Genomic DNA, 23,147 nt, shown 5'->3' on the forward strand with positions numbered 1-23,147 from the left:
GAAGTGTCCGTGGCAAGCAGAGTTTCTTACGGAGCCTCGATTCATCGAGCTCCACAGCAGCTCTTGGCTAAAGGAACTGGTGCTAGAGACGTAGGCTTTCCTCAACATTCCGTAGACAGCTTTCCAGCACGTTCCACTTGTATGACATTACTGACACCATGTATTCTCTACTATTAGGTATACCATAGCCATGCACTCTCTGGCAACAGGGTGAAGAAGAATTTTCAAGGGAACTCTAACCTAGCCCCAGGAAAAGCAGCTACTCTATACACTTGTTATTTTTGCATCCTTTAAGGTTCTCTCTCATTACTCCAATCCCCTATTACACTTAATCATCCTTTATATGAAACTTTCCCTACTCAAACTACTACACAGTGTTTCTTTCCTCCTGAGACACATACCAACACACGTATTAATAGCTTGGGTGGCTCTCTTCCATACCATGAAAGCCAACATTGGAAACATCTTGAACGATTTAGAATTCACTTTGACATGCTTTACTTTTAAAGCTCAAAATTAAACAGGAATGATTTAGACTGAGTTTAAGTATAGCAGTAGTGGTAGCAGTTGTGTTAGTCGCTCTGTCATGCCTCTCTGGGACCCCATGGACTACGGCCCACCAGGTTCCTCTCTCCATGGAATTCTTCAGGCAAGAATACTGGAGGAGACAGCCATTGCCTTTCTCCAAGGGATCCTCCCAACCCAGGGATTGAACCCAGGTCTCCTGCATTGCAGGCAGATTCTTTACCATCTGAGCATGAATGGTGCTATTTCAATTATGGTTTGGCATGCTGTACATTCTTTCTCCAAACATTCTATAGTTTAAACTATCGTTCATCAACCCTTAGCTTATAATTGCCAGCCTTTAGCACTATTATTAGTAATTCTCCCGCTTATTATTCAAGCTCTTCAAAGGCATAAAAGATAAAGGCCCAAATTGAAACAAGTTACAAAATTAATTTTCATTATTAAAAGGAATGGTTATAAGCTATAAATATTAATAATCTCAAATAGCATGATTCAAAGTTACTGGCTTGACTATGTCTAAATTCCAATAAGAGATACCTTAATTCTATACCACTGTTAACCACAAGGAAGATCAAATAAACATGTAATGCTGAGTGGATACAAGCTGAAAGAACTCTTGGGAAAGGGCTTAATATGCAGGGAATCCACAGGGACACATTAAAACAGTGTATCAGTGTCTCCTGTGCCTGGTAACTGGAAATAAACCAAGGAGTTCACTACTCTTTAACAGTTCAACAAAATTTTAAGCCTAGCAATTTTAATAATCTATTTACAAAATCACACCAACAAAAATTACTAAGAGGAAAAGGCATCATATCTTTTACAAAAGTAGAAAATAACCACCAACAATCCACCAAAAAGTGAGAAGAAGCAAGACGATCAGATTACACACTGAAATGCAAACAAATGCTTTATGGGATTTTTAAAGAACTTTAGAATTATATTCTAATTTCCAAAACAAACAAACAAACAAAAAAAACCTAATTATCACTGACAGTTTATTCTGAATGACTCCAGAAATGAAATGTGTAAAACTTCCTAGCCACCATTATGGGAGGTGTGTCTAAAAAATGTAGTAAGACAACACAGAAATAAGATAAAACTGAAATTTCTCTTCAACTAATGCTGTATGTTTGTTTAAAAGTTTGCTTGAGAAAAATTCGGCTTTTACATGGAAATTTTTTTAAGGAAATTTAGATTTCTCTTACTTGAGAGAGTCCAGGGGACGAGGCATGTCCCGGGGGCGTTGCCGCAAGATTTGGATGCCCCTTGTTTATCTCATGTGCTGAGTAAGGGGAAGGGGTCGGGGGTCCCGGCTGTCTTGCTACTTGTGTTACCTGTGAAGAAATCAGTATTTAGTGAGAGTATTAGTAACTCAGTATTAATAAATATTGCAAAAGTAGCTATTTTTTAAAAATGAAATTCTCTCACAAATTATATTAAAATAAAAATAAAATAAGACTAAAGGCTTAAAATTTCAATATTGAAAAAATGAAATTAATATAAAAAAGAGAAATTAATATTTTTATCCACTTGATAAAAGATTCTCAAAGCATACTTAAAACTGAAAATTTTAAAGGAAAAAAATAAACCAAAAAAGCCAGACTAGAAACAACATCCTATAGGATGCCATTTGATATTTTGTAAAAGGAACAAAAAGGAAATATCAATAAATGACTACAAGAGCAAATAATAACTACAAAAAGGGCACAAGGAGATTCTAGGGAGTGACATAACTTGTTTCAGATCATGACTGTATGCAGATTACATATCTCTTCGTACCTGTCAAAACCAATGGAAGTATACATAGAACTGAAATAAGGTGAATTTTACCTTAAATAAATGATACCTCAATAAATCTGACCAAAAAAAGTTACTTATACAGCATAATCGCATTTTTGTTTCTAAAAAAGCACATCTAAATATACATACACATATTTCTATATGTGTATTTATGTGTAAATACATGTGCATATATAAATATATATATATATATCAGTTCAGTTCAGTCGCTCAGTCATGTCCGACTCAGCTTTCTGAGTGACTACTCTGGGATTTCTAAACAACTCTACCTACCAGCTTGCTCAGATATGCAGATGACACCACCCTTATGGCAGAAAGTGAAGAAAAACTAAAGAGCCTCTTGATGAAAGTGAAAGAGGAGAGTGAAAAAGTTGGCTTAAAGCTCAACATTCAGAAAACGAAGATTATGGCATCTGGTCCCATCACTTCATGGGAAATAGATGGGAAACAGTGGAAACAGTGTCAGACTTTATTTTTCTGGGCTCCAAAATCACTGCAGATGGTGACTGCAGCCATGAAATTAAAAAACGCTTACTCCTTGGAAGGAAAGTTATGACCAACCTAGACAGTATATTGAAAAGCAGAGATATTACTTTGCCAACAAAGGTCAGTCTAGTCCAGGCTATGGTTTTTCCAGTGGTCATGCATGGATGTGAGAGTTGGACTGTGAAGAAAGCTGAGCGCCGAAGAATTGATGCTTTTGAACTGTGGTGTTGGAGAAGACTCTTGAGAGTCCCTTGGACTGCAAGGAGATTCAACCAGTCCATTCTGAAGGAGATCAGTCCTGGGTGTTCTTTGGAAGAAATGATGTTGAAGCTGAAACTCCAATACTTTGGCCACCTCATGTGAAGAGTTGACTCACTGGAAAAGACCCTGATGTTGGGAGGGATTGGGGGCAGGAGGAGAAGGGGACGACAGAGGATGAGACGGCTGGATGGCATCACTGACTTGACGGACGTGAGTTTGAGTGAACTCCAGGAGCTGGTGATGGACAGGGAGGCCTGGCATGCTGCAATTCATGGGGTCGCAAAGAGTCGGACACAACTGAGCGACTGAACTGAAATGAATCAACCATTTCTTGGTATGAAGAGAGGAACAGTGTGTTTGTGTGCGCATGCACACTGTATTTAAAAGATTATATGCCGAGAAACATTCATTTTTTATGGATATTATAGTTTTGCATTGGCAATAATATGGAAGATCCAGAATTCTCATTCATATGCTCGTGGAAATATAGATTGGTAGAAGTTCTCTGGGAAAGAACTTGGCACTAGCTAATACCTTTGAGAATAGGTATACCCTATAGGTTACGTCTTATTTTGCTTTTTTCTTGTCTTTTTTCTTGGAGGATAATGGCTTTATAGCACTGTTTGTACAGCACCTCTGCCACATAGCCTAGCTCTTTGTAGGTATACATTTGTGAGAAAACAGGAAAACGTGCACCAAGATACATGTAAAAAATATTCATAGTTGCACTGTTCTTATTACCCAAAACTGGATAACACGAACATTCATTAGCAGGAGAATGAATCAGTAATGAAATATTTTCTCGTATGGAAATCAAACTAAAAACTAGAGCAACATTTCACAATTTGAATGACTCTTATAAATGTTAATGAGTGAAAAAGAACACAGAATACAGAGTATTATTCCAAAAACGTTCCAAAATAAACAAAATTTGACTATATTAATTTAGAAATACATTAATGAATGGCAACACCATAAACAAAAGCAGGAAATTTCTTTTAAGGCATCTGTATCAGGAAGAGAAGGAGTAGAGATCAGAAAAGGCCATATCATGTTTTGCTCTTTTAAACCTGGGAGGTGAGACAGTTTTTGCTTTAAAATTATTTGTTAAACTCTACGTTTATGTTTTATGCACTTTCATGCATGCATCATTCTCTTCAATTCCCTAAAAAAGATTAGAAACAAAAACAAGCAAATTACTTAGGACCTAGGTTAAAGTATTAGTTACAGTGGTATTAATTATATTGCTGTTCTACAAGAGTAGAAAGAATTTAAAAAGAAAATACAGTAAAACAATATCTCAGGACTTCCCTGGCAGTCCAGTGGTTAAGATCCCTGGAGGGGGAACAGGATCCCACATGCTGCAGGGTGTGGTCTAAACAAAAAATAAATGAAGGGAAAAAAGAAAGAAAACCTCTAAAATTTTGACTGAGTAAAAATTTCAACTAGCTAGTCAATTTCATTCAAAAGTTTTACCTAAAACCATTTCCTATAAAATCAATGATATTTGTTGTTTACCGAGCAATGTAACTTGAAGAATCTTTTGAAAATGTAAAGCTAAACCATAAAGACCATGGAAACTAAGATTAGTCAGTAAGTATAAAGTTGATAAAATAGAAAGTTGATTTGTTCGGCACTGAATTACCTGATTGGATAAAATATTCCAGCCAATTAAAAGATGTAACACATAAACTACAATTTCAAATCATAGCTATTTAAAAAGTGAAGTTTCCTGAATATAATCATTCTCTGGACCCAAGAGGAATGGAAATACTGTGCAGGAAACGTATGTGGGGAAAAAACCAGCCAGGTGTAGACAACAGGGAATGAGGTCTACAGAGAGCCGGAGTGAACGCCCGTCCCCCACACGGAAGGACACATTCAGCAGGAGCCGAGCGACACCATTCAGAATTTCCAACAAGTCATGCAGTGTCTTCCAAGTTTTCAAGAAAAACTAAAATTAAATATTTTTAATAAAATGTTCCTGACTTCCAAAACACTGTACTAGTCACATAAAGCACATCGATACATGAGGAGGACAGGCAGCCAGAGCGTGAGCCTGGCCCCAGGCGTCCCTCATGATCATCACTGAAACATAAACTTTGTAGGCCTTTCTTTTTTTTCCTTTGGACAAAACGAGGAACTATTTATTACTTTCAACAACAGCAGTAGAGTATCTGTGTACCACACTTTGAACCTAAGGTTCAGGATAACACAAACAAGGCCACATACTATGTGGTGACTTGCATTACCTGAGAGGAACCCTGAACTCAGAGAACTTGAATCTTTTATAACGGACAGTAAGCATGCTGCCTTTTGCTCCAGAAAGAGAAATTATCTCTTTTATACAGTAAGCATGTGTGCCCATTTGCTCTGAATGTCTTATACACAGCTATGGTATTCTTCCATCTCTGTCACTTTATGTACTAACACAAAGAACAAGGTAATAAAAGAAAAATGAAAATAGTAACGCTGTGATGAGTTTATTCAGAATTTTCTAATAAGCAAAACTACAAAGAATAAACTTTCTATTTTAAGGAAGTACTCACATATAGACTTATGACTGAATTCTAGACAGGTATGAATGAATATAGATATATTGTTAAACATTATATACACACATATAAAACATATTTTTACTCACTGCATCTACATATGCATATGTTGCCCAATATATGCAATAAAAATACAGCACTTAAAAACATAATTGAATCTTTATCAAAAGAATTGCAAAAAATTCCTATCAAGAAATAATGTTTTCAGCAAAAAAAAAAAAAAAAAATCATTCCTATAAAGGTAAACATGATACATAGTTTGTCTGAGAAGTCATCCCTTAATTTTTTTATCCCAAGATGAAGTTTACTTAGTGAAATCATCTAAAAGCATTTCAACAGCTGCAACTCCCACATGGAAATGACCAAGTTCAATTTGGGGTAGACTGGAAGGATTCCAAAGCTTTTCTTCAGCTCAGTTCAGTCGCTCAGTAGTGTCCGACTCTTTGCGACCCCATGGACTGCAGCACGCCAGGCCTCCCTGTCCATCACCAACTCCAGGAGTTTACTCAAACTCACATCCATCGAGTCCGTGATGCCATCCAGCCATCTCATCCTCTGTTGTCCCCTTCTCCTCCCGCCTTCAATCTTTCCCAGCATCAGGGTCTTTTCCAATGAGTCAGTTCTTTGCATCAGGTGGCCAAACTAGTGGAGCTTCAGCTTCAACATCAGTCCTTCCAATGAATATTCAAGACTGATTTCCTTTAGGATGGACTGGTTGGACTGCCTTCTTACTTGGCTAATTTCAATACTCTATGAGAATCTCAAGCAGCTTCTCCACCCCTCCTGGTGAGTTTTTCATATTATCCTACTTCTTCCTTCAGATTATTTATTTCCCAATATTTAGAGATATTTTTAATTACAAATATTGGGAAATAAAAGCTGATTTAGTCAATTAAAAAGGAACACTACAGTGAATACTAGAAAAATTTACTAAGTATCATGACATTTTTTCAAAGCCAGACATTATTACTGCCAAACTCCTCCCAAAAACCAAGAAAAAGATAAAGAAAGTACATTACTTTCCTCTTTGCTCTACTCTTAGCTACACTTAATAGGTTGAACCATGTGGAATTTCTAAAATTCAAGGTTTTTATCACATGTTTTAAAAAGGCAATTTCATATAATTCAAGTAATACTTAAATACTCAAGCAAATAGATGCTACCATGGACACTTCTATCATGGACTCTAAGTACTGGGTTCAATTCTGAGGATTGTTTCTTTTCATATTTATTAATAACTGGCAATGGAAACAAGTGAAAAGAAAAACAGATCAGCTACTTTCTCAGTGTTGACTACCTACCACAAATCAGTAACAATGAAATAAAAATAAGAAAAAAACACCTGCCCTCAGAAACATGTCTAGGAATCAAAGGTAACAAAGAGAGGATACCATGGGCGAATCCTTCCCAGCCAGAGGGCAAAGGGTGGTAGGCAGAATTCTAAAACGGCTCTCAATATTCCTGTCTCTGGTGCACATACCCTGTATAAGTCTTTCCCCTTAATATACCAGAGAACATGATGGAGTATCACTCCTGTGATAGGTAACTAAAGAGTTGACTTCAAGTTAATCAACAGAGATTCCGCTGGCTGGGTCTGAACTTTTTAGCTGAGCTCGTTAAAACACAGTGAATCAGAGAGATATTCTCTTGCTGTTCTTAAAGACTAAGCCTTCCAGATAATGACAGGACCATACAGCAAGGACCTGAAGGTAACCTGAGAGGACCTGAGAGCAATTCCTAGCCAGCAGCCAGTAAGAAAACAAGGACCCAAGTCAACAACCACAAGGAAATAAAGTCTTCCAATAATCCAAATGAGTATGGAAGTGAATCCCAAGCCTTACATGAGATGATGCCCTGGTAGATGAAATGAAAAAATGAAGGAGAGAAGGAAAGGGAGAGAGAGAGGGGAAAAGAGAAAGAAAGAGACGGGAGGAAGAGACAAAGAGAAATCCAAGAAAGAGTGTGTGTGTGTGTGTATTTGTGTGTGTGGGTGTGTGTGGGTGTGTGGGGGAATGGTGAGACAAAGAGACAGAGAGAGAGAAAGAGAGGAGGACGGAATGAGGAGGGAAGGAAGGTGCAGCTTGGGTGGAAAGAACCCGCCTGCAAGGCAGCAGACTCCGGTTCAATTCCTGGATGGGGAAGATCCCCTGGAGAAGGGAAAGGCCACCCACTCCAGTATTCTGGCCTGGAGAATTCCATGGACTGTGTAGTCCATGGGGTAGCAAAGAGTCGGACACGACTGAGCGACTTTCACTTTCACTTTTCACATGAGATTCCAGTCTGTGTTTACACTTTAATTTCAGCATGGTCCTAAGCAGAGCACCCTAACAGCCCAGACCCACCTAATCTGTGAGATAATGAATGGGTGCTATTTTAAGCTGTTAATTCTGGGGTGACTTGTTACATAGTAATAACAAAAACTAGGGAAAGAACTCACATGGCAGAAAAATGACAGGTATAAGACCCTGAAAGTTTGACAAGGTCATACAATGGGAATGACTCAACTGTTCCAAGTGGGGTTGGGAGTAATCCCCCCATCCCGAAGCTAAAAAGATATGGCAGCAGAGGCAATACTGCTTAAGGGCTTACTAAGCATGGTAAGGACTTTGATAAGTGGAATAACCTATAGGAAATTTTAATCAGGACCATGAGCAGATCTAATGTTTTCAAAGATCATTTTGGCTGCTTTGTGAAAAGAACAGAAGAACGTAAGAATGGAAACAATTAGTTTAAAAGCTATCACAATAAACTAGGCCAAAAGTGATGGTAGCTTAAAACATCTTTAAAAATAAAGAGGAAAAGAAGTTGGAATAATTTGGGTTGTATATCAAAGGCAGAGCAAACAAAATTCCTGTTGATTTGACTGAAAAGAATGGACAGAAAGGAATGAAGATTGACTGATTCACTTATTTAATATGTATTTACTGAGAACAAATTTTATGTCACACACTGGTGCATGGGATACAAAATTAGGTGAATAAGATTCTAAAATTTCTGTCTTCATGGCTGAAGAAAACAAAATAATAATAAAAGATATAATAATTTTTAAAATATATATTTAAAAGGGATAACTACACGAAAACAGATGATGGCTTTTAAGTTTATGGCTTGAAATATTAAGTGGGTGCAGTCCTATGAGATAGGGAGAACAGACTTAGGGGAAACAGCAATCAAAGGCAACATATGCCTAACAGACATCCAAATGGCTAAGTAGCCATTTCAGTATTTGAATCCAAGCTGAGAAGAGGAGTCAGGGCTGGGGAGGATAAATTTAGAAGTAGGTTCATAGTGAACTTTCAGGTGGTCTCTAAGCTAACTATGAAAACTAGCAAATAAAAACTATGAAAAACCTTGTAATTTATAAACCAAAGGGATCTATTTAGTCAGTGTTAATTGTTGCATACTCTAGTATTCTTGCCTCGAGAATTCCATGGACAGAGGAGCCTGGCAAGGGTGTCACAAGAGTCAGACTTAGCGACTAAACCAGCAGCACCACCACCAAGACAGTGCTCACCCTCTCAATGGAATCAATGTGGCTTATTTCTCTACTCAGAATCCCTGAAGAATAAACAAAGTTATCACAGGACAAATCAGTAATGTCTCAGACTAAAACTAAACCAAAGTCAGAATCTCAGAATTTTAAAGACAAAAGGTAATTGAAAGATAATCTAATTTCAGCAGTCCGAGGGTCAATATAGACTTAGTACCACAGAGAATGAGGCACACAACAAGTATTTTTTTCTAGATTGGTTAATTTTTTTTAATTGACATATAACAGAAGTTCCTTTGTCTTTTTTTAATGGGTGCGCTGATGTCAGAACAGAATATAAAGGACAGGGCAGATAGCCATAATACAAACCAATTTAATATGACTGCTAATTTTAACTCCTCTGACACATACTCAACACTGATTGAGTATCAAGGCTCTGTCAGGCACTGTATTAAGCTATAAAAATGAAACAGCCCTTGTCCTTAAGGAGTTCCAATAAAAAGGATATCACAGTAAATAAACAAGACGTGATAAATCCTGTTTTTTAACGTATTTTCAATTTACTGTATTTAAAACTGATTAACCACCAGACATAACTGGGTCTGAAACTGTGGTCGGGTCTAGTGAAATCAGAGTTGCACACAGAGAAGTAAAACACTTTGGTTCAGACGAAGAATTAGAGATATTATTTTGAAAAGAAATTTTCAAAGTACAGAGGTAAGAAAGTAAAGTATGTTCCACATAGGTAAGGGGTTCTCTTTAGAAAGGGTTGGGAGAAAGAGAGTTTAGTGGACTGATGCTGGTGCAACTGCAGTCTGATTATAGCCAGACTGTAGGAAAACTGCATATTCTTTGCTAAGATATGTTAATCTTCTGTTCTCAGCAAAAAGGAGCCACTGATTTTTAAAATGATGATGTAATAATCTTATTTATATTGTAAGGGTAAGAGAGAGGGTAGAATGTCCACCAAAAAAATTTACACACTCACGTTCCTTATTCATAATAGCCAATAAATCAAGTATCTACAGCCAATATCCATTGGATCATAGAAAAAGCAAGAGAATTCCAGAAAAACACCTACTTCTGCTGCACTGAATATGTTAAAGCCTTTGACTGTGTGGCTCACAACAAACTGGAAAATTCTCAAAGAGACAGGAATATCAGACCACCTTACCTGCCTCCTGAGAAACCTGTTAAGAGGTCAAGAAGCAACAGTTAGAATTAGACATGGAACAGCAGACTGATTCAAAACTGGGAAAGGAGCGTACGTCAAGGCTGTGCTTATTTAACTTATATACAAAGAATATCATGTGAAGTGCCAGGATTAGATGAAGCACAAGCTGGAGTCACGATTGCAGGGACAAATATCAACAACCCCACATATGCAGATGATACCACTCAAACGGCAGAAAGTAAAGAGGAAGTAAAGAGCTTCTTGATGAAGGTGAAAAAGGAGAGTGAAAAAGCTGGCTTAAAACTCAAAATTCAAAAAACTAAGATCATGATATTCAGTCCCATGATTTCATGACAAACAGAAGGGCAGAAGGTGGAAGCAGTGACAGATTTCCTCTTCCTGGGCTCTAAAATCACTGTGGACGGTGACTGCAGTCATGAAGTCAGAAGATGACTGCTTACTGGCAGCAAAGCCATGACAGACCTAGACAGCGTGTTAAAAAAGCAAAGACATCACTTTGCTGACAGAGGTCTGTATAGTCAAAGATAAGGTATTTCCAGTAGTCATGTATGGATGTGAGAGTTGGACCATAAAGAAGGCTGAGCACCAAAGAACTGATGCTTTCAAATCGTGGTGCTGGAGAAGACTCTTCAGAGTCACTTGGACCTCAAGGAGATCCAACCAGCCAATCCTAAAGGAAATCAAACCTCAATATTCATTGGAAGGACTGATACTGAAGTTGAAACTCCAATTCTCTGGCCACCTGACGCAAAAAGAGAACTCACTGGAAGGGACCCTGATGCAGGGAAAGATTGATGGCAGGAAAAGAAGGGGGCAACATGAGATGGTTGGATGGCATCACCGACTAAATGGATATGAGTCTGAGCAAATTCAGGGAGACAGTAAAGGACAGGGAAGCCTGGTGTGCTGCAGTCCATGGGGTCGCAAAGAGTCAGACATAACTGAGCGACTGAACTGATGAACTGATGAAAAGATAATTATACGTATATCCATACAATAGATACTATTAAGCAACAAAAACATTATGCTAAGAGAAGTAAGTCTTATATGAAATACTCAGAATGGGCAAATCTATCAGAGACAGAAAGTAGATCAGTAGTTGTCGAGGCCTGGGATGGGGCTTCCCAGGTGGCTCAGACAATAAAGAATCTGCCTGCAATACAGGAGAAGTAAGAGACAGGGGTTTGAGCCCTGGATCAGGAAGAACCCCTAGAGAAAGGAATGGCAACCAACACCAGTATTCTTGCCTGGAGAATCCCATGGACAGAGGAGCCTGGCCGGCTACAGTCCACAGGGTTGCCAAGAGTCGGACACAACTGAGGCAACTGAGCACACACACGCACACAAGAGCTGGGGTGCTGGGGAGTAATGGGCGAATACAGGACACAGGGTTTCTTGTGGGGGGTGATGAAAACGTCCCCAAATTGCTTTTGGAGAAGACTGTACAACTCTGAATATGCCAAGATCCAACAACTGTACATTTTAAATGGGTGAATTACACGGTATTCAAATGTCTCAACAAAAATGAGAGACAGACACAGAATCTAGAGCTGAGGAGGCAAACTGGGCAGTAATGGGAAAGATGATTTTCACATGGGAACCAATGTAAAAGGACCAATTTGAGAAGTAACAACTTTAATCAAGAGCTGCAGAGATAAGTTATGGTTTCTCCATGCAATACATCACAGTATCCAAAGGAATCAACAGGAAACTTAAAAAGATTCAGGTCTAAGTGCAGGAAAAGACAAGGCAGATCTAGACACACTTTATCCTATTCACCTAATACAAACTTCAGATCACTGGCCTTGGTGACACCAATAACAAACTCTTTGTTCAAAATTTCTATCTTAGTTACTATTCATTTTGTTTTTATCTATTCTTCTTCCATTGACTTCCCTGGTGGCTCAGTGGTGAAGAATCCACCTGCCAAGCAGGAGACGCAGGTTTTATCCCTGGGTTGGGAAAATTCCCTGGAGAAGGAAATGACAATCCACTCCAGTATTCTTGCCTGGAGAATCCCATGGTCAGAGGAGCATGGCGGGCTACAGTCCATGGGGTCACAAGTGACTCAGACATTATTTAGTGACTGAGCATCCTTCTTCCATGTTAGAAACTGAGGTACTGAAAATAAAATGGGAGAACACATGACCATACCTAGCTTCAGCTCTATCATTTAATAGATGTGTTACTATGGGCAAATAACTCAAGAGTCCCACTTTCTTACCTTGTAAAATAGAAATTGTAAGAGGGATGAATGCAACTTTATAGACACATTTTGGAGAGTACCTAACAGAGTGCTTGATACACAAAACCTGGAAGCTACTTATATTTATACCCACAAATTAAACATGAGGTTTATGAAGACCTTTATAGAAACAAACAAATTATTTTCAAAATATACAGTTTAACTCAGTATCTGCTGCTGCTGCTGGGTTATCTTAATGATGGGTATCATGAGTTTGCATTGATACATATGTATAAGATCAATAACTATTCTTGGAATACAAAAGCATTAAATTAAGATGAAATAAACGAGTTTTAGGTCATTTTAGTTACAACATTGGCGATTTTATCAGTTGAGGCATATTCATGAGGTAACAAAGCTCTTAATTCACTTAAATCTGACTTTGTTGATACCGCCCACAAAAACAAATTAGCAAAAAGTACAGAAGAACAAACAACAGATCATGAAACCTCCATCAAAAACAAAACAAAATTAAAATGCAATACTGAATCACTGACTAAAAGAATGACTAATACATTGACTGCCTAATAAAGTAAATTCCTATATCTTGTGATATATTCCTTAAGGAAAGATTACTGGCTCTAAAAGGGATTCCCATCCTCCTTATAATCAAATTTTTATTATTCTTAATATAATTCAGGTTTGGACAATGCAATGAATAAAATCTTGAGACAAGACTTGACAACATACCTAAAACTCTATATGTGGATTCAATACAGAAAGAGTTTCCCTAAGGTTTCATCTGTTTTATTTACAGGCCACATGGGAACTCCTGAGAATCTCACAAGAAAAATTCATGGGGATTATCATTCTCCTTTAAAACAAAAACTGCTCTTCTTGATCTTTAGACTACGACTTGTTCATCAAGTATCCAAACCGCATGTTCTAAAAATGTGTTTAGTTGTAACAGGACCAAGGACCTAACTATACAGAGAGGCAATGGAAAAAGAAAGACTGTAAAAGAAACTGAAACACCACTTACTGAAGCAGAGTCAATGGATAATGATAAATCAAACACGGTAAAAAAACTGTATTATAGATAACAGAGGTAAGGCCAGAGGAATTAAAAGCAGCTGCCTCTGACGGATAAGAACAGAGGTGAAGAATAGGTTCTTTCTTTTCATAAACCCTTCTATATTATTAGCTTTGTAAAAATCATATGTACTCCACTGCTCTGTTTTCATTAAACAGATGGATAAATGTTAATCAGCTATTTTACACTCATGAAGAAATTAGCAAGATAAAGATCAAAAGGGCAAGGGTGCTAATCACAGTATTATTTATATTATTCATGAAAGCAAGAATACAGAAATAACACAAATGTCCATGAACAAATGACTAGTTATATAAATCACAGTACAAAAGTAATATTCTTATTTTAAACATCTCCTTTCCTAAAAGTGCCTTCTTCCCAACACAGCCAAAAGATTAGTTCTGGTATTTAAACACAAATCACAGCCCAATAAATGATGTGTAATTCCATCTTGACATGAAATGATATACATGGTATGCTAGGATAAAAATTTAACTTACAAGCAAGCATGAACAAAAATCTTTAAGTTACATATGTACAACTTAGTTTATTTGTGTATATTTTATATGTGTCTATAAAGGTAAAAAGCATATGAAGAATTCTCTCCGCATGTAAAGGTTTCTCTGGGAAATAATGGCTGATTTTCATTCTCTTTATTTTATTTTCTGACTTTTTTCTTAATTGGTATTATTTAGCCAGCAAAAAAGTAAAGCAATGAGTCACTTGTTTAAACATATTTATAACAGTAAAAAAAAAAAATACATAATTCCTTGGGGAATGGGTATCTGCATCCCTAAAATACATATTTAGAAAGACTTTTTAATGAGAAGTTGCCAATAATTTTAAGAGGGATATTAAATTGTGGTACACTGATTTCAGAAGTATTTTTTTCTTAAGTATGCAGGAAAACAACTGGAAGAAAATGTTAAAGTGAGTGGAATGGCCCTTTAGGTAGCCAGATACGGGTCTTCTTTTCCTGTTATACTTCTGAGTTTCTTTTTGTTTTCTAGCAGGCACACATAAATTTTATAGTGAGCAAATCTGCTTTTGGAACTCAGCAGATAGGTTTCCAGATTGGCCTATAAAATCCTACTTAAGCCAGTGATGTAGCAGAGGAAGCTTCATTCGGTCCTCTCTCGCCCTGCAGCCACCAAGACTAACCACCACAGTGACTCTCATTACCTCATTATTTGGACAGGGACAGGACTTACGGAGTACTTATGAGAGAACTTGCACATAAGTGGCCATTTACACATTTATGTATAAATATTACACCATATTATTAATTCTACCAAATCTCATTATTTGCAATATGGCTATTTAGCAGTGAAACTGATTTAGAATATGACTCAGGTGGCCAGTGCTGCCTTACAGTAGTATAAAGGGAGCAGGCCAAGATAGTAAGTAGATTTTTATTTCGTTCATTGCTAATAGTAGCCCAGAGAATGGTCTTAAGCTTCCAAGGTCCTTTCCTGACTTAATATTAAAATGCTAGGCAGTTAGGGATGATCGCCTTGGGGAAAGGAACAGAGTGATGGGAAGTTCTCTGTGAGTCCAATCATTTATTAAACTACCTTTCCTATAATAAATAACACTCTACATAAGCGTGAAATTAACTCCTTAATTTTCCAAGAAATACATACTTTGTAGGCCATTTGCTATCCTTTTTCTCAGAAGAGGAACCACTGAAAACTGACATGAGAAGTGACAGCTTTTATTTGTTCAAGAGTCCCACTACTATCAAAGCCCTTAACTTCCTACCACAGCCATGGCTGTGTGAGTTGGGAGATGACCAGTACAGATTTAACAACTGTAATGAGCAGTCATTTCCCACTGTACTACTTATGGGCTGTCTGTCTTTCTCCTGATCTTCATTTACTGATAATGAACCATTCGTCTAACTGAACAAGGTAACTGAATTCTGCTTTTAAATCCAAGATGAGAACTAGGAACAAACATAAATACAATCTCATTATCAAAGTCACAATATTAAGCTGCTCTGTACACCAAGTAACATGAAACACGTGCTTACGCTTCTATTCTGAGGATGCACCAAAGACCATCACTTTCTAGACAAAAAGTCTGAAACAAGTAACATAAGCAGAGGTAAACTGATTAAAGTTATCTTACAAGTAGGCCTGACAGCATTACTAAAATATCACGGGTTGCAAGGACCAACTGTATAGCCTAGGGAACCCTGCTCAGTGGCAGCGATGGAGGGGAATTTGGGGAAGAATGGATATATGTATATTTATGGTTGAGTCCCTTTGCTGCTCACCGGAAACTATCACAAAATTGTTAGTTGGCTATACCCCAATGCAAAAATAAAAAGTTTTGAAAAAAAAAAAACATGGGTTTTTCAGACTGAGACCTGGGTTTAAATTCTGGCTCCACCACACAGAAATTATACAATCAAATCACCTAAATTCAGTTTTTTTCTCTGTAAAAGGAAAAATAAGGAATATCTTGAAGATTCAGTGAAAATTCTCTGAACACACTAAATGAGATAAAATGCATCACAATGCCTGTTATATAAAAAGTATTCCCAAAATGGCAGCTACTGTAATATTTCACTGTTTAAAAATATTTAAACTGTTATTTAAAATCCTAGTATCAGGCATGTAAGTGTAAATCAAACAGTTTTGGGTTCAAAGGATTCCTATTTTGATTTCCATCCTACAAACAGGAAAGGGGAACACTCGGGACTTGCACTGACCCTAATGCAGTGGTTCTCACAGTGCTGTCCCTGCGCCAGTGGCATCAGCGTGTGGCCATCTGTTGAAAATTCATATTTTAAGCAAACAAAAAAAAAAGAAAAGAAAATTCATATTTGTAGGCCTCACCCATATTTACTGATTTGGAAACTCCAGGCTGGGCCCCACCAGGTGATGCTGATTCAACTGAGGTTTTAAGAAGCAGTGACCTAAATACAACACTGACAAGTTTTCACCAATATTCACAGCACCTGGCATGTTACACCTGCTTAGTGTGTTTAGTCCACCAAGTTACAAGATAAATTAGAAGGCAGACTATATATATAGGAGATATATATACATCTATGCTACATTATTGCTGAGTATGATAGTACAAAGAAAACACTATTATTTATAAACATCATTAACCCTAAAATGTGCTTTTTTCTCCAATACAAGTAAAAAAATCACATTCTTGACTTAACCAACTCAGTCTCTTCTTTCCTTTATCCTGCATTCCCATCACATTTAAGGAACAGTTTATATTAGATTATGATATAACCTCACTTTCTTGGAATCCCTGGAAAAGTCAGTCATTCCTTCTACTGTACAATTTCAGATTTTGCAGATAGCTAGGAATGAATCTCTTTAAATAAGCAAAATTTATTTTTCTCTTATTCTGGATGGAAATCTTCAGCACATTAAATACAATCTGAATTTTTTCCTTGATCATACAAATTCATCATTATGAACATCAAGTTTTATGCAAAAACATACTTTAAAATAATGGAATGTCACTAAGCCCAAAGTGCACACCTCTCTGCATCTACAATTGCTGCCATGTAGCTAGTTGGCTATGACTCTAACTAGCCTTCCTTCCTATCTTGTAATTGAGCGAGTGAAGTCGCTCAGTCATGTCTGACTCTTTGCGACCCCATGGGATTCCTACCAGGTTCCTCCCTCCATGGGATTCTCCAGGCAAGAGTAGGAGAATCCAGTTAAGTACTTGTAATTAACGCTGTCTAATAATCTTAGATGGGCTCCAAAGCTCAAGAGCCAACATTCTGATGCTTTTTTTCTTTGTAGTTTTCCAAATACACAAACATACCTTTTTTCACTTGTATACCTTCTCCTTATCTTTAAAAACTCAATCCAAATCTCACCTCTCCTGAGATAAACTTCTCATTGCCCTGTGTCCCTGGCTGAGTTTCAAGCTGCAGCTCCATGCTTGCAAGAATAGCAAGACATTCTCTGCCTACTTCTAATTCAGCATTAATCATACTTGCACTTAAACGATCGATCAGTTCAACTTTCCCACTAGGCTGCAGGCATCTTCAAAGCAGAGAGCACTGTATCCCTTGTGCTCTGCACAATGCCACACAAGCAGATGCTCAAAAACAAAAACAAAGTCTGATGAATGAACAGGTTAGGGTTTGAAAGAAATCCCTTAAGAGAAAAGCACAAAGACCTTGGTGCACAGTCAAAGAATGAGGAGTTTGCTCTTGTTTAGTGTTGTTTTTTGGTTTTGGCTTTCTTCTCTTCCACTGAAACGGTAAACAATTCCTTTCTTATAGTTCTTTTAACAGTTCAACTCCTGTGAGCACATTCTGTCTTTCCAGCCACAGTGTAAGTGAACGCTCTCTACTACATTTTCTCCCACAGAACTTAGCCCAACACATAAAATACATGAAGAAAGAAATCCACCCCAAACTTGGTTTCTGGGTCAAACTTTTTTGTGTTATATAATTTATCAGCTTCCTCTGAAAAACAATTAGCACTCACCAATGCCTGACCAATATTTGGAAAGATTTTAATGAGATGAAGACCTTCCAGAAAGCTGAAATATTCTCACCCAGCCCAGCTCACTATCTGAGTCTAATGATCTTTAATCATACACTTCAGTATTACACCTCTTTCCTTTTCTATGCATGTTTTCACTAATACCAAACTCTCTTAATTGATCTACAGAACTTTTTAAATAAATATTTGAAACATGCTCCTAATTAATTTTTCTGATTTTTTTTTTTTAAGACAGGTTAAGTAGGTACTTCCCCTGACAATCCAGTGGTTAAGACTCCACACTTCCAATGCAGGGAACACAGGTTCGATCCCTGGTAGAGGAATCACGATCCCTCATGCTGCACTGTGTGACCAAAGGAAGGACAGAAAGGTCACTGAACAGATGCTCACTAGGGGACCACTAAGCAAAGCTGCCTGCTCCAACCAGACCCCACGGTGACGATCTGCATGAGTTCTCTTACAACAGGAGGTCCTAGTAAAGAAGGTGAAACTAACAAGCTACCACCAACTGGAAGAATTCAGAAAAGGTCAGAAGGAGAAAGGAGATGGCAGTCCATATGTCCTACCAACCTCCCAGAATCCTTCTTGCTGAAATCTATCTTGGCTGAGTGATACGTGGATCACCAGGAAGGACTCTGAGTCAGAATGACTGGCCAGATCTCCTGGGTTCCGTCACCCTGATGGTCTCCACCCAGGTGCCCATTCACAATCAAGTGTGTATCTCCTCACCCAATTCATTTCCAAGTGTTAGACAACAGCCCACCCTTTGGCCAGGGAAGGGGTCCCCTCTTCCTGCAACATACTGAACAAAGAAAGAAAAAAAGCCGCTTTTGGCTGATTTAACAATGCTAAGAATGAACAATGTATCCAAGGGTTCGCTGGGACTTGTAAGAGCTAAAGAAACTAAGCATCCTTCTCTTGAACATTCTGTACTCTATACGGCAATTAAGGAAGCAAAGAATGACACAACAGACAAAGACGCTAATCCTTCACAATCTCTTGCCTGTAAGATTACCCTAACAGCAGAGTGCTTTTAAAAGATTGAAAAAGGAATGATGTAAGTTAAATGTTTCTACGTCTATCAAAACATATGGTAAAAAATGACCTCTCTATTCATGCCACCAACTTCACAGCAATAATAATTGCGTATCTTGAAATAATAATGTTCCTTCTTTCTTTTTCCTTAAAATAATTACAACTTTATTTACTACACAATTACTTAAAACAGTCCAATTTCCTATGACTCATTTTATTTTAAATTGGCCCCATCAGTTGTTTTTTTTTAAGTAATAGGGCATAAAATACTTTATCAAATGGCCCTACAGAGACTATCTCAGAGTTCAAAGAAACACATTTTCAAAATTCTCTAACATTAAAGAACTTGATTACTATATCTACTATTTTCTTATTTTAGAAATTCAAAAGCCATTTCTAGCTGACATTTAACAACAGAACATGCTTTGTATTTTTAAAGTTAATCCTTCTGAAGGAGAAAAATCAGTGAATATATATTAAATATTATTTTAATTAGGTATGTGGTTTAACATTTAATGAGTAAATCCACATTAAATATTAATGACAAGGAATCTTAACTTTCATAAATGTCATTACTCAGCAGATACCAAGATAGGCAGCAAAATGGATCCAGAATTTTTAATAACAAGGATATAAATGAGCTAAACATATACCAATGCTTTAAAAAAAGGTTACCTCAAGATGGAAAAGTGGGTAAAATCTTAATAAAGTCTCTGTCAGTTTAACACACAATGTACAAAGTAATAAATGAGCTATTTCCCTATATTGAGAATCATGAAAAGAGTACAACATGGCACCCTTGCAAGGGGAAAGTTGGTCTAGACGAGAGCAAGGAATCTTATAAAAGTAAAGGCTCTTTAGCCAGGGTCAAAGGATACTTGAACTCTCCTAAAACTGCAGTAAAAACTATTTTCGTATGCTCACTGTTCTGCAAAGTAGATCCATAGCTTTCATAGATGACCAAGAGTCCTGACTCCCCCAAAATTGAGTATTGCTATTTATACCTCATGTGAGAGTTCAACAAGAAGCAGCTTCCCACCCAGTGAAACACAGTCCTTCACGTGAGCTAGAGAGTCAGACAGATGTGTACTCAGATTACGCAACTTCAGAGAGTTCCATTTCCGTATTTGTAAATGAAGGTTGCCATAACGATTAAGCAATCCACTGTATGTACAGCACTTTGCACACTGCCAGGGGCACAGTAACTACTAATAAATGCCCAACTACAACAGGAGATACACTTACCTCATAGCTCTGTAATGTGGAGTAAATGAATCAATACAAGCGAAGTGCTAGAAGAGAGGCTGGTCCACAGTTAGTACTGACCAAGTGTTAGTGATGATAATGAAGAAAATGTTCTATATTCTGTCAGTTTCCTCAGGAAGAACTGCTCTGACCAGATTTGCTCAATTTTTATATACCCAGGTATATATACACCTGTGCATTTTCAACTGCGTGGAGAGTGGGTGCCCCTAAACCCCATTTGTTAATGAGTTAACTGTACATTTCACGACTCACTGCACTACAGAGTAGAATTCTCATCCATCTCAAAAGATTTAACTGGAATATGTTCACCTTTCTTCACCTTCTCCTAGTAGACAGTCCAAACTTTCTCCCCATCTGCACTTCGTAACTTCTAGAGCTTCAAATAATGTATTACCCATCTCATGTGATAAAATGAAAACTCTTATTAAAGATAAGGATCATATTATCTACCACTGTTAACCTAGATTATCTGACACAAAAACTTGCACACAATTATTATTCAATAAATATTTACTGAACTGTCTCAATATCCTTAATAACTCTACCACATCTATGTGTTTATGCCCAGAAAGCAAGCTCCAAGAAGTCAGAGCCTTTTCAGCTGTATTTTTAATGCTGCAGAAAAGTAACTTCAAAAATGTCTTAAATTATTACAATAGTTAACAATTCTACATTTAGAAAGAAAGGCGATACAGCAAATAGACTGGGTCTAATTAACATACCTATTTTTAACAAAGACAAAAAATACAGATTTAGTGGCATCTAGATTTCATAAATATTTAATGATGCTGATTCTGAGATTTATCTAAAGAAAGGAGGCTAATACTAGTGATGGGTAAGAAACAGTTTTTTATGAAAGTAAAACTTGAAGGTATTAGTAAAATATGAGTCCAGGAAGAGCAAGGAAATGATGAAACATACTCAATCTAGACTATTTTAAAATTTTTTGTAAAATTGAAGATGATCTTTCAAAGTAATACAAGCCTTAGAATGTGCTAATCATATGATCTAGCAATCCTACTTCTGGGTATATATCCAAAGGAAATAAACAAGATATCAAAAAGATATCTGCATTCCTGTATTAACTGCAGCATTATTCACAATGGCAAAGATATGGAAACAACCTAAAAGCCTATCACAAGCTGTGCAGAGAAAGAAGATACTGTTCATATATGTATACACACACACAGCTCAGTGCAGTTCAGGCGCTCAGTCATGGCCGACTCTTTGCGACCCCATGAACTGCAGCACGCCAGGCCTCCCTGTCCATCACCAACTCCCGGAGTTTACTCAAACTCATGTTCATTAAGTCGGTGATGCAATCCAACTATCTTATCTTCTGTCATCCCTTTCTCCTCCCACCTTCAATCTTTCCCAACATCAGGGTCTTTTCAAATGAGTCAGTTCTTCCATCAGGTAGTGAAAGTACTGGAGTTTCAGCTTCAGTCCCTCCAATGAACACTCAGGACTGATCTCCTTTAGGATGGACTGGTTGGATCTCCTTGCAGTCCCAGGGACTCTCAAGAGTCTTCTCCAACACCACAATTCAAAAGCATCAATTCTTCATGGGGTCGCAAAGAGTCAGGCACGACTGAGCGACTGTAACTGAACTGAATTGAATTGAACTAGGTATCATAGAGAGATTGGTTCCTTGACCACCCTTCCACAGGTAGTGAAATTCGGGAAGCTCAAGTTTCTTACATCAAATGGCTTCGTATTTGCATACACATCCTCTCCTATCCTTTAAATCATCTCTAGATTACACTAATACCTAAAACAATGCAAATGCTATGTAGATAAGCTGCCAGCAAATGGATATTCAAGATTTGCCTTTTGGAACTTTCTGAAATCTTTTTTTTTCCCCCCAAATATTTTTGATCCATGGTTGGCTGAATCCAAGTATGATGAACCCTTGGATATGCTGGTCTGACTATATAAGCCGAAAATATACAATATGCTAAAACTTCACAATTTGTTCTTAAGAAGCATGCCAATAAGACAGTTATTAATGAATATATTTCAAACTAGCTCATGCCTCTTTAGTTTTATCATTTCCTCTCCACCATAGTACATACTGTTCTTACTAGCATTTAAAAATACTGGCTTTTTTGTTCTTTTGTTCATATGATCAATCACCCTAATGTAATTTTGGCTAATGAGGAATAATGACATAAGCATCCCTCTCATCCCTGATAAATGTTCCAAGGAGAAACTCAGAAAAACCAGATGATAATAAAATAGTACACAGGCCAAAATGTAAAACTGAAGGCATTATAGGAGTCTTACTTTTGATACCCCTCTGAATATCAGCAGAAAACTTAACCTAAAATGGCTGACATAATGCCATACAGCCTCCCCATCAGACATAAAAGAGTGAAATCTTTGACTGTATCATTTTTAAAGGCTGTCAAGGTATCTTTTACCTTTCAAGGAATTTAACCAACTCAATTAAAGTGACATACGGGCACCATATGCTGAGCCAGGAGGAGGTGAATTGAAGGTTAGCTTTATTTTATGACACAGAAATGATCCTAATGGACCAAGACAATAGAGGACTAAAGACCAATACATAATCTTGGGGTGGAGAAAAGCGGAGACTACGCAGCTGGTCAACTACCCGCCCACTCACTGTTAATGTGCACAGCACTGTAAGAGTGAGGAAGCGATCTGAATTACTAAAAATGGAAAAACTGATCAAAAAGCAGACATCATATTTCAAGGTAGCTTTGTACTCCCTAAAACCCTTTGTCCTTTGAG

The 23,147-nt window shown here is 37.5% G+C and overlaps 1 protein-coding gene across 7 annotated transcripts in view; it reads right to left on the reverse strand.

Annotated features, from left to right (window-relative positions):
* The window catches only part of EIF4G3 (eukaryotic translation initiation factor 4 gamma, 3), a 291,147-nt gene that overhangs the window by 246,455 nt on the left and 21,545 nt on the right, over positions 1 to 23,147 (reverse strand). For 6 of the 7 annotated variants that reach the window (XM_010829973.1, XM_010829974.1, XM_010829972.1 and 3 more), the window contains exon 3: positions 1,737 to 1,865. The exons of the other annotated variant lie outside the window; for it this stretch is intronic. In XM_010829973.1, the coding sequence (XP_010828275.1) occupies positions 1,737 to 1,865 (129 nt within the window). The remainder of the gene's footprint in view (positions 1 to 1,736; positions 1,866 to 23,147) is intronic. 7 annotated transcript variants of the gene reach the window in all.

Source organism: Bison bison, unplaced genomic scaffold (genome assembly GCF_000754665.1).
Source record: "Bison bison bison isolate TAMUID 2011002044 unplaced genomic scaffold, Bison_UMD1.0 scf7180017864516, whole genome shotgun sequence".
NCBI classification, from domain to species: Eukaryota; Metazoa; Chordata; class Mammalia; order Artiodactyla; family Bovidae; genus Bison; species Bison bison.